This window comes from Coloeus monedula (genome assembly GCF_965178545.1).
Source record: "Coloeus monedula genome assembly, chromosome: 2".
NCBI lineage: Eukaryota > Metazoa > Chordata > Aves > Passeriformes > Corvidae > Coloeus > Coloeus monedula.
Window position 1 is genome coordinate 107,839,839 of NC_138782.1, and position 12,034 is coordinate 107,851,872.

At 39.5% G+C, this 12,034-nt stretch overlaps 1 protein-coding gene across 2 annotated transcripts in view; it reads right to left on the reverse strand.

Annotated features, from left to right (window-relative positions):
- Nucleotides 1-11,701, reverse strand: part of NBAS (NBAS subunit of NRZ tethering complex) — a 165,708-nt gene extending 154,007 nt beyond the window's left edge. For both annotated transcript variants that reach the window (XM_082301743.1, XM_082301742.1), the window contains exons 1-9: nt 11,556-11,701; nt 7,171-7,225; nt 6,508-6,544; nt 4,702-4,779; nt 3,706-3,753; nt 2,560-2,603; nt 2,024-2,157; nt 788-921; nt 570-668 (exon numbers count right to left, since the gene is read on the reverse strand). In XM_082301743.1, coding sequence (XP_082157869.1) covers nt 570-668; nt 788-921; nt 2,024-2,157; nt 2,560-2,603; nt 3,706-3,753; nt 4,702-4,779; nt 6,508-6,544; nt 7,171-7,225; nt 11,556-11,699 — 773 coding nt within the window. In that variant the 5' untranslated portion in view covers nt 11,700-11,701. The remainder of the gene's footprint in view (nt 1-569; nt 669-787; nt 922-2,023; nt 2,158-2,559; nt 2,604-3,705; nt 3,754-4,701; nt 4,780-6,507; nt 6,545-7,170; nt 7,226-11,555) is intronic.
- Between the last annotated feature and the right edge of the window lie 333 nt (nt 11,702-12,034).

The following is a 12,034-nucleotide window of genomic DNA, read 5'->3' on the forward strand; positions in this document are numbered from 1 at the left end:
ACACATTTTTAGCTCAAGTAATAGGCTAAACTAGGACCTATTCCAATTACATTGGGTTCAAGAGCAGGCAGGCAAGGCAGTCCACATTTCAACTCCAATTTCCATACCCAACAGGTTACTAACAGAGAAAATACATCACAAGACAACTCCAAATACCAAAACCAGGCAGTTCCAGTCAGAACACTACGGAAAATGGGCTGGCCAACAAAGCCAGTAATCAATTCCAGATAGAAAAAACCCAAACCAACAACTAAACTTCAGCCTTTACCCCCATCACGTTCAGAAACCTCTTTCGAAGCTATTCCTGACATTCTAGAAAATGCATGTTGCTTACACAAGGTACTCAAACAGAAAAGGACATTACTAATGGAATCATGAAAGTCAAGTGAGATGAAGTAAGGTTCCTTTCATAGTAGAAAGAGACATGACTTGTTATTACTGATGCACTAAATAGCAATTTTAGAATAGATCTTTCTCCCCCTCCACATCCAACACACTTCAATGCTTATTTTGCCACTTTTTGTTCATCATTTACATGTCATTGTCAGGTAGCTAACAAGAACACTTACCTGTGACCAGGATGATAAATGACAGCTGTTATCCCGTGGGCGTAATGGCTGCTAAAGCTGAAACTATGACTTTCTTGAAAGCTTTGATTTGTTCCAACACTAAGTATGCAGGGAAAAAAAACACATACATTTGTTTAGATTTACTTTCTTTAAAGAGCAGAAAGAATTCCTTTGAAGTTCACTGTGCCTTTTCAAAGGAAGTCAAAATTTATGCTTACCTTACAAGGTAACTTCTCAGTTCTCCACGATAATTAACAACAAGGAGTTCAGCTGACCACTGGGCACTTGCTTTGTATTCTAGAAAGATCAATCCAGCAACAGCGTAACTCAGATCGCCTGGAAAACTTGCTGTCTTTATCCAAAAATGAAGGCAGACATTGGGAGAGAAAGGGGATTTTAAGAAGTGTCTCTGTTACTGAAAGAACTAGAGTTAAATTTAAGATATTGTATTAAAAAAATAAAGTTTCATAGTTTGTATTACAAACTAAATACATTTTCTTTTATCTTGATTTTAAAGAAATCTTATTATAAAGTTTGCAAAGACAATACGTGGAGGAAATACACTTGAGTCACCTTCACAAGTCAGTTCAATAGACCCTTTGAACATACACAATAGAAAATATATTGTGTCGTGTGGTGATGTGTTTACCCACTGCTTTGCCTGTCCCATATTTCCCCCCCCCCCCCCCATTCCCCTGCCCCTAGCCCTGGCCACTCCCTCAGGTTCTCCCCATCGGTTCCTGTACCCCAACCCCGCCCCTGAGCAAACCCCCCTGTGCCTGGATCACGAGGTCTCTCTGCCTCTGGGGGTTGCCAGGACAAGGTGTAAGATTAAAGATCCTCTAAGACCCCCGATGGGGAGACCCTTGTCGCCTCCTTCGCCGTCACTGTGCTGTAAGGCTGAGAGCTACCGGAGCAAGAGTGCGGGGCCGTCCGAAATGGACTACGGGAGTGCAACAATGCTCACACTGCCCTAAGCAGCTCCACTGAGCTCAGGGAAAGCTGCAGCTTGCTAAACTAAACCTAGCATCACAACACTGTGGGGCCTGTCAACAGCAACTATCTATTATCATACCAAGCAAAGTACTCTAGCAGCAATGTTTCTTAATTTACAATTAACTCTGCATACAAAGCGCAGATTGAGAATCTATTACTGCAAACTGTGGTGATTCCGTGCTTTCACTGTCTGATGCACCTACAGATCTACCACAATTGCACGACAGATGTGAAACACACACTTTGTGATGTTGTAAGGGCTACACGTGACTTTTTTTGATCACATGATGGATATATTATAGTGAAACTTTTAATGGTCCATTTCTGCATGATATTCATAGTGTAAACATTTATAGCAAACTAAGCTATGATTTGAAAAAAGGTCAAAGAGTGGAAATTATCCATGATCCTTAAAAAAAGTTCTACTATATTCATATTTAACCCAAGAGAGCACATACCGGTGAAATGACCAAAAGCTCACTACCCATCAGGTCAAACACTCTGACTGTTCCACTGCTTTCAGCATAAGCAAGTAATGTACAATCATGACTCCATGCCACTCTCCTCCACTGAGGGTTAGGATCCTTTGGCACTACAAAAAAGGAGTAAAATGACTAATAAAAGCAAAAAAAAAAATACAATCCCTTAAACAGAACAAAAAGTCAACTGCATCAAAAAAATGCTGGGGGCCTACCAGCATTACAAGCTTATCTCAGAGGAGGGTAAAAAAAGAAAAACCACGCCATGTTTCCCAGACCCATTAATTCTAACTATCATTTAATTTCAGATTCAGGTTTCATATATTAATCATCATAAAAAGAAGTGGCAGAGGGAGGGTAATGGAGCTAGCCACAAAGCAAAACTATTAAGAGATTCTTTTCAATGATTTTAAGAAGTTGTATCATTATCATTAAAGCAAAACAACACAATTTAGCAACATATGAATAAAAACAATGATGCCACTAAGTAATGATGTAGATGGAGGCTGCCGTACCTTGACATTTTCCAACTGTGGATACGAAGTCATCTTTTGCAGACCTGCAGAAAAAAGACTCATAAGCATTTAGATATGAAAAAACCCACTATTCAATTTTCTGTAATAAACAGAATAGAAAAATATTCCAAGTGCACAATTCAAAGGCCTGCATGGCCTCTAACTACTTGTTCAAAAAAGCAGATAGTAATTTTCACCCTTAGGCAGCTACAGTAACTAACAATAGTATTTCAGAGACCCTCATCCAACTGCGTAAATACCAACATCCCTCATTTATTTGTAATGCTGTACAAAATAGGACAGCATCATTTCAGCACTTCATATAACTTTAGAAAAAAAACTCTAGTCAGTATTCTCTAGGTTACAATTTTAGAAACAATGCAAGAATAGTTACATTAATACAGCTGAAACACAAGATTTATTTTATAGTCTTTAAGCTGACGTTTATGGTGCTCACACCACTTTTGATTGAACAATTTTCATACACTTGCTTCTTTTACATATAAATGGAAGGTGTGACCTTCTAGCAAATGGATTTTTGTGAAGCAAGTAAACATACTCAATCAAGATCTGTTCTACAGCTCAATGTGCTCTTGAACTGGCAAAGGAGAGCTTGTTGTTAAGAGAGCACAAGGGAAGGGAAAGCATCAGTCTTTACAGCAATCCACTCCACTTGTAAAATAAGGTGAAGTACTATACATGCCAGCTACTCTGCAGAGAAGAACACTAGATACTAGCTCCTTGTCCCATTTATTAGGGCAAAATTTCTAGAAGGGACAGAAAGGCAAAGGTTAGAAAGACCATGATTTTTGCTGAGTATTTTAGAGGATCTTGATTGTTTTTCTTTCACATCTTGAAAGCAGAGAGAGAGATACAGATATATACTTATATAAACACATCTATTATAATTGGGGCAGTTAAGGAGGGTTTATGTAGGGGTGGGGTTTTTTTGTTGTTTTTTAATGGGGGATGGCAGAGAACTAAAAAAGAAACAGCAGGCTTCTGCTTTTATGATTGTTCCATGGATAAATTTCACAATATACAACACTGCAAAACAAAGAAAAGTCTTTAAAAGTATTGCTAGTAAATGACTAGAAACACTTTCTCAGAACTCCACAGCTGAAGTAGCAGATAATGCTAAGTTACCTGATTTCTACACATTGGTCTTGAACAACTGCCAACAATTTGCCATTGCTGAAAGAAAAAACACAGACGTGAAAGTTCATTTAAAGTCCATTCCTTACAGAACGTGCATCAGAGTCCTAGGTGCTTTTCTCCACGGTTAGATACAAATTGCCTCATTCACAAATTAAAAAAAAAATTTAAATGGGAAATATCAATTTTTTATTAAAAATAAAATACCCATGCTGTGATACTCCCTTCATTTCACTGAAATCCACTATCTTCCAGCAGCACTAAGAAAACAGAACAATGTCTAAAATCTCACTGCATGGGAGGTCAGAGTCAGCTGTTGCTTACAGATAATTTTACAACAGCAACATCCAAAACTATATATTGCTTTATCTGGAATAAGTAACTATCACAATCCAGTAAGTAATGTGTCTTTGTACCTACCATACAACATAAACTAGAACCTTGCACGCTACCTTCATGTAATCATGTCACTGAACCATTTTTCTGTACATACTTGCACTTATTTTTAAAAGCCAGTGATCTCATTTCTGCAGAACAGCTGGTTCCAGCCTTGGAAATCTCACTTCTCTGTGTATGCAATAGCAGACAAGTCTTGAGGGTACGCATTTACTTTCCACAAATATAAACTGCTTATTTTAAAATTATATACCCTGCCAAGTTATAAGTCTTTAATCAACCAAACTCAGGACTTGAATTTGATGACTGCACTGCAAGCCACTTTGCCTCAAAAGCTAGACAGACATTCAGCCCTGAGTGAGAGGTGCATTAACTGAAGAGAAGCAGGCAGAAGCCCCCAGGTAGCACACTAAGCTTTCTTTCACAAGGCCACCTGTGAGAGCCTTCAGTATTTCTTTTGACCCGAGATAGTAACACACCTTTAGCATAATATCAGCTCAACATGGCTATCAGTGGGGGTGGCAGGGGGAGCAGGGGAAGCATTAGTACATTCACCCCTATCAGAAATGGCAAAGCATGAGAGCTGGTTACCTTGCAAGTACGAGGTGCCAGTTGATCTGCTTATTAACCAGGCGAACCAGTCCAGCGGGCAGAGAGAACTTTGCAGGGCTGAAATACCAAAAGCATTAAGCTAAATCAGAACAGTGAATAAATGCAGTACATGAAATACACGCGCCAGACAACTCAGCTTCAAGGCAACCATCAGTCACTTGAGAGGGTGTGCAACTGAACATGAATCAACACTGCACCCTGCCAACGACAAAGGCTAACAACAGCCTTGTTTTTACTAACAGAACAAAACTGCATACTAACAGAACTGACTATTTATGACTCTGTATGCTCTGGTCACCAGCCAGTTTTGGGACACCCATTCAAAGAAGAACACCATTAAACAGGAGGGGCACCAAGATGATCGGGGGGGGATTGAAGTACTTGCCCTACAAGGAATCAGATGCTGTGGGAATTGTACTTGTTTAGCCTGAAGAAGGGGAAGCCTCAGGAGGACCAAACAGCAGCACTCTGATACCTAGGAGATTACCATGAAAGTAGGAACAACAGAGGTGCATGGCAGGAACTCAAGAAACTACAATCAACCCTTTGGAGGGCTTGGAAAGGCTGGGGTAACAGCTGTACTCGATGACTGTAAAGGTCCTTTCCAACATAAATGTTTCTGTGATTCCAAAACCGAGGAGGTTCCAAGCTGACATAAGGAAGAGAATTTTTCACCATGAAGACAGTCAGGCACTTGAACAGGCTGACCAGAGAGTCTTTGGGCTCTCCATCCTTTAACCTTTCCAAGACCTAGCTGGACAGACCCCTAACGAACCAAGTCTGAATTCAATGTTCTCTTGCTTTTAGTGGGACTTTAAATAGAGGCCTCTCAAGCTCCCTCCCAAACTCTTTTATCAAATACATGAAAACAGCACTAGAATAAATTATAAAAGGTTGAAGTTAGATTTTAAATATGAGTACCAGAGGGAGGAAAGAAAAGTAAGTGAATTCTGTCTACAACTGAATCTTTACAACTAGACTTTAATGACAGTATGGTGCCCATAGAAATCACCCACTCACAAGAAAAGGGTTGGGGGGAGTAGTGCACAAAAATAAAGCAGAACACCGGCAATAGGGAAAACAGCATTCCCTGCCAAATTCAAGTATAGTACTGCTTCACAGGAAGTCACACTAACATCCTTTCTGTATAACTCAAAACCAACAGATTATCCTTTTAAAGGGGAAACTGGTATCTTCAAACCTGGTAAGTGGTATAACCACAGCGCTGAAATTTTCCAGAAACACTGCACTTACTGCAGCATATTTCTGGGACCATTAATGACTTTTTGAATCAAAACTTAAATTTATAAATGGCATGAGTGCTGCTCAAGTAGTTATCAAGCTTTTTGTACAAGTTTGAATTGTCAAAGAAAAAAACATCAAAATTATTACTCCAAAGGAAGCAAACCCTGTTGCACCATCATATCTGTCACTGAGGCTTAAGAAAAAAAAACCCACAACAGCTGCCCTTGCGATATCTCAGTTGGGAGTGGAGAGGACAAATATGTATTTGGAGAAACATGTTCCAACTGCAAGCTTACTTCAGCTTCTGATAAAAGCACAAAGTCAAACTAGTACATATCAGCTTTTTACTATTTAGGCTTCCACTGCAACTCAAGCAGCTACAACTCAATTTATGAAAAGAGGGTATTCTAAGCATTGCTTGGACAATATTCTAAACAAGTGTTCAGTTTTACTTTCATTAAGAATTACTTTCCATCAAATGAAAAAGCTATAAAAATACTACCAAATAGGAAAATGAAGCAGTAGTCTCATAAAACCTACCTGTACCAGATGTACCGAAGCAAAAATAATGCAGGACCTACAATGGAAAGAGGTAAAAATTACATCTGTAATAGGCTTAAAACACCCTCCAGCTTGCTGCACAGGAAATCTCAAATTCTCACTAAAGAAAAAGGTATTGAGGGAAAAACCCTCTATACTTGGCCAACGAATTCTTATGTTAGAATAAATGCAAATGGCCAGTCAAAAACAAGCAAACAAAAAAAAACCACTGCATATTTTTGGAAATTCTAAGAGAAATTCTACTGGATGAAAATCCAGTTCCGTTACTGCCATTTAACACTTGGTTTATGCAATGTAGTAATCACCAGAATGTAAAACAGCCCAGTGCAAGAGATGTTAAGAGAGGGGGAGGGAAAAAAAAAACAACAGAGGATCAAATACAGTTCACAAAACACAGAGCTTGTTAACTTCTTAGATGTATGGTTTATTAGTTTGTCCCAACAAACTAGTGGAGACAAGAATGCTCACAAAATTGACATAAAAATAACACAGCCATGTTCACAATTACAAAACATCTTCCTGAAAACACATCCTACACTCTATTTCCATTATATTAGGCACTCTAAAGGGCAGAAATTATGAAATTTACAAATAATCCACACAGTCTTAGAAGTCACGAATGTAAGAACAAGTCATATTTACCTGCAATTGCTCTAGTGATGATAAATGACGCACCATGTTTTCTGTTGCCTCTTGGCTGCAATTACAATAATAGTCATCAGACAGCATGTCACACATTTTAACTTAAATACAGTATTCAAACATACATTCCCCAATTAAATTTAAGTTGGCTCCTAGCCTACAAGTTCTTTATGTATTTTCTATTACTCAGTACTTCATATAATGTCTGATTTAACTGCGTAAGCTAAAACAGGCTATAATGCCAAATAATTTAAATGCCAAGATGCAATAAACAAAATGTGCTACAGATTGAGGCAAAGCTGAATCAATAGACTGTCTCTGGGTAGTAACAAAAGACATCGACTTCTGATTATGTTCTCCTGTAAGCTATTATAAATCATTATTTTTATGCCAAATAAACACCATAATGATCTGTAATGCCCAACAGTCGAAGTACTTGGTGTGCAGCATATTATGCTAATATCTAACTGCTAAGTTACTTAAAGATTGCTCATGAAATTTTCAGAAACATCAAGAAAAACAAACCGTTTCCAAAAAAAACCTCGTTTTACATCAGACATGTAAAGGTAACATGGCCATTCAGATAACCACCTCTACTACATCCCATCTCACATAGCCTTTCCACCTGTCCTGCCCTACTTAAGGCAAAGGGGAGCAACTACACTGACTATACAAATAAAAGCACTCTCCAAACACAGAAAAAAGGAATACAAAACAACACAGGATGTATGCTCTTCTCTATAAGAGGAGATAAAGTTATTTGTCAATAAGAAGTGGAAAAAAGATATGAAACTGAGAAGAGAACAAGGATAACCAATAAGGAAGGATCCACAAACAAATCTTCAAAATAAGCAGTCAAGCTTATACCCTTCTAATGAAAATATTAGAGCACCACAAACTGAGCATTAGAGTAGGCAATTACTGAATTTTCCCTTCCATTCAATATAAAATACATAGAGCAAATTTCACTCATTAACTGAAATATTCAGACCTCACCAAGTTACAGAGCAATAAACACTGAAAGACATACAAATTTATCAACATTTTGGAATATGTCTATGCTTAAAAAAAATGTGGGCTCCCACATTTAAATTATTGAAGTAGAAATTAGTTTTCTAGACAAAGTTTGCAATCTGTAAACAGTCTTTCAAATAACCAGGCTGTCATCTCACAGCATGTAAGAAGCAAACACAGCTGTACTAATAGATAACATTCCACATTCAGGTTGATCAGCCAGGAAATAACAAGGCATTACAGTAAAATAAGTGAGAGCATAAATTATTTCTTACAGCTACCCTAGTACCTCAGGGAGAACTGCAATTTCCTAGGGACCTTAAAAGCAGAGCTTGTTATAAGTTTTTGGATTATGAGAAGTTCCCAGTAAAAACATTTCCTAAAATTGCTTACACCTCTTTAGAATTATTTGTAATATTTTAAATGTCTCCTCCTGAGCCTGAACTACAGGCTTCTATTCCACACATCTTTAACTCTTCACAAAACTTATTTACTATTATATTCTGAGCACTTGGATTTTACTTTTTATAATATATTCTTATAATCTCAGCAACAGCAATGGTTACCAGATGTGCTGTATTTCTTTTTAAATTCATTCCTTCTCGGGAAAACAACTTCAACTTCTTCCCTACAGCATTCCAGAAGTAAAATCTAAGTAACACCCACTTAGTTTTGGATTTTTTTGCACACTCTGCAAGCTTACTGGGGGGACATGAGGTGGTGGGTGTTGGGGAAATCTCAAAACATTAGATTGCAATGAAAAAAAAAAACCACAGAAACAGATGATACATTTTGGAAGACAGATTGAAGAAGAGTCCAATCTGCCTGTATTTCTATAAATTACTTCACAAGTCCACAGCCACTGCCTCATTCACTATTTTCATGGATCTACTACTCACTAATTCCTTTTATTCTCATCATGTATTTCAGGGTTCTCAAATAGTGCATTATGTACAATGGCATCACTATCCTGAACACAGACTGCTTGATTTCCACACCACTCTCTTCCCTGGCATAGTTAATTCCTTGTATGTTTCCTTCACAAATAACTGCTATAACCCCCCAGCCCCTCCTCTTCTTTCCCCCAAAAAATTCTTACTGGAAATTTCAGTACAGGTGAATGACAATACCATTAAGAACTAAAATTAAAGCAAAATTAGTCATCCAACCTAAGAGATCCATGCTCATTTTATCAATGTCTCACATTTAATACGACTTTACATCTTCATCACAAGACTCATTTTCCAATAATTAGAGCTGTAAGTTCTAGCCCTCTGCAATTAAAAATTAATCATCTCAAATGAGGTAACAGAAAAATAAAATCAATAAAGACCTGTGAAAGTTTAAGGTCCGGCTTTGTAGCCTAGATTACTGCATAGGAAGACATTTAATTTCATTTCCCAGTGCAACATTCAACTTCCTTTCCCTTTCTACCATTCCTCACCTCACTCATTCCAAAAGATTCAGTTCTACAAGGAAGTAGGGTGTGATTTTTTTTCTGAAAAGTGTGAAAAAAACAGGATTAAAAAAGACAGATGTTCCAAAGGGAAAGTCACAACAACCTAAGTAATATCACTGTTAAGGCACCTTAAGGCAAAAACTCACTCATACCGACAAAATAATCTGTTTGCCTACGATTGTCAGTGTAAAATCAATTTCCCACTAAAATGGTAAAAAAACTACCAAAAAAAGACTACTGACAGTTTCCAAGAAGAATGTAAATCCAAGCAAACTATACAGCATGATATTTTCAAACCTTCCAACTTCTGCTATTCAAAACAGGTACTACCTTAAAAATAAAGCAAATAGGCAAGAAATACCAAGTTTAAAATAGCCAGCACCATCTGCTGAAGCTGACAAGCAGAATTTAATGATGCTTAGAAATTCTGACTACCAGGGCTGATGAGGACTCTCAGACTATGGTTACACAGTCACTTTAAATTGGCATCCCCACATGCTCCCACTAAAGGGATGTGTCACCTCACTGACATGGTATTTACAGTCCCCTTGGTACCTACAGAGGTACTAGATGGACCACTCAACAAAAGGAAATGAAACAACATGATTATTTCTCAGACTGATCAGTTCTTTAACCAACTTACCACACAACTTCAACAACATTAATGGTAGCAGAAAAGACACTTGTCAGAAATGTGCCCCCTTAACACAGCTGTAGAAGAACCAGAGCCTCGTGTCACCATACCGAAGTCCTCCTCATGGTATGCCACAGGAAAATTGTTTCCATATGTTACTAAAAACAAAGACTATTCACCATTTCTCAAAACACAGTTAAATAAAAATAGGTGCAACTGCCTATTCATCTATACAAATAACCTATTAAGATAGTAATTGGTAACACTGCAATCTTTTTCAAACATCCATACCTGTTGCTGCAACTGAGGATTTATAGATCAAGAGCAACAACAACCAAAAAAAAAAAATCACAAACAAAAACATTCTGACAAATGAAAACCTATTTTTATGAGCATGGTTCTCGTAATTATTAACAGGTACATTCTTCCACCTGCAAAGTTTTCACATCTTTTCTGTTCAGTTGCTCTCACTAAGCATAATATTAGTTAAAATACTTCCACTAACGACTTTCAGTGGGAAGTGCATTAACAACTTCAGTGGACTTGAAAACCACTACAAGAAAGAAATAAAATCACATTGCTTGCATCCTCTATATCCAACTTAGACAAGAGCAGACATAGAAGCAGCAAGCTCAGCACACTGCAGAGGAAAACATGAAAAAGGAAAGATGGAAGAGCTTCTCAGTTTTTCCGGTGACCCGGAAAGAAGAACAGCTAGAAAGAAGAAAAACTTGCAGTACGAGAACAGTGTTTTCTGATTTCTTAAGCTCTGGCATCCATTTGTGTGTCTTATGGACATTAGGTGAAATGCTTTCCCCTTTTACCCAACTCCTGCAAATACAGACACAAACAGGAGTCCAGAGAGTGGATCTAGCTTTCCTCATGCAAGGTAAGCTCAATGAGGGTCCTGTTTTCACCAGGAGATTCCACAGCTCTCTGTACAGCAGTTTCTGGAGATCAGACCTGGCCTTCATTCACAATAGCTTCACTTGTGTCAGCTCAACAGCAAAACCCGATATACATTGGTCAATGAGCAAGAAACACTTCAAGGCATCCCAGGCGGCACAAGCCAGGGTGGGAATTAAGTGGCACGAAGGCACAAGGGGACAATGGCCGCACGGACACCCTGTCCGCCTGCCAGGAACAGCGCGGGCATCCCACTGAACGTCCCTGGCGGCACCAGCTCATCCCCGCAGCCCCGGAGCGCCTCCGCGTCCCGCCCGTGCCAACGTGGCCGATCCCCTCCCCCGCCCGCGGCCGTGCCGCGACCACACACACCTGCACCTCCGTCTCGGGAGGCCACTCGGTGTTGACCAGCAGGTCGTACAGGATGTTCTCTTCCCCGTCCTCCGCCTCCTCGCCGGCGCCGACCATGCCGCGCTCCCGGTGCGCCCCGCCGCTATCCCCACCGGCGGCGGCCATGCCGGGCCGTCCCACCCTCTCGGCGCCGCCACGGCGACGGCGCCCGGTGAGGGCCAAACGGCTCCGCCTTTAACGCGTGCGGCGCCGGCCCGCAGCGTCAGAGCTCTCGGGGCAGGGAACGCCTGGGGTAGGCGAGACATCAGGGCGTGGATTAAGCCCTTACTGAATAGGGGCGAAAGATGGGGGGAAAAAGCAAAAAGTAATTTCCCGCAAGTTGTTCTTCCAACTTTAATGGTGCTTTAATGGTGTAGGACTTCAAAATATTTCAGTCCTACAAGTTTGAGTTCTTAGCGTTCAGCTCTCTCAAGCAGATAAAATGAGCCTGTTTGTAAATT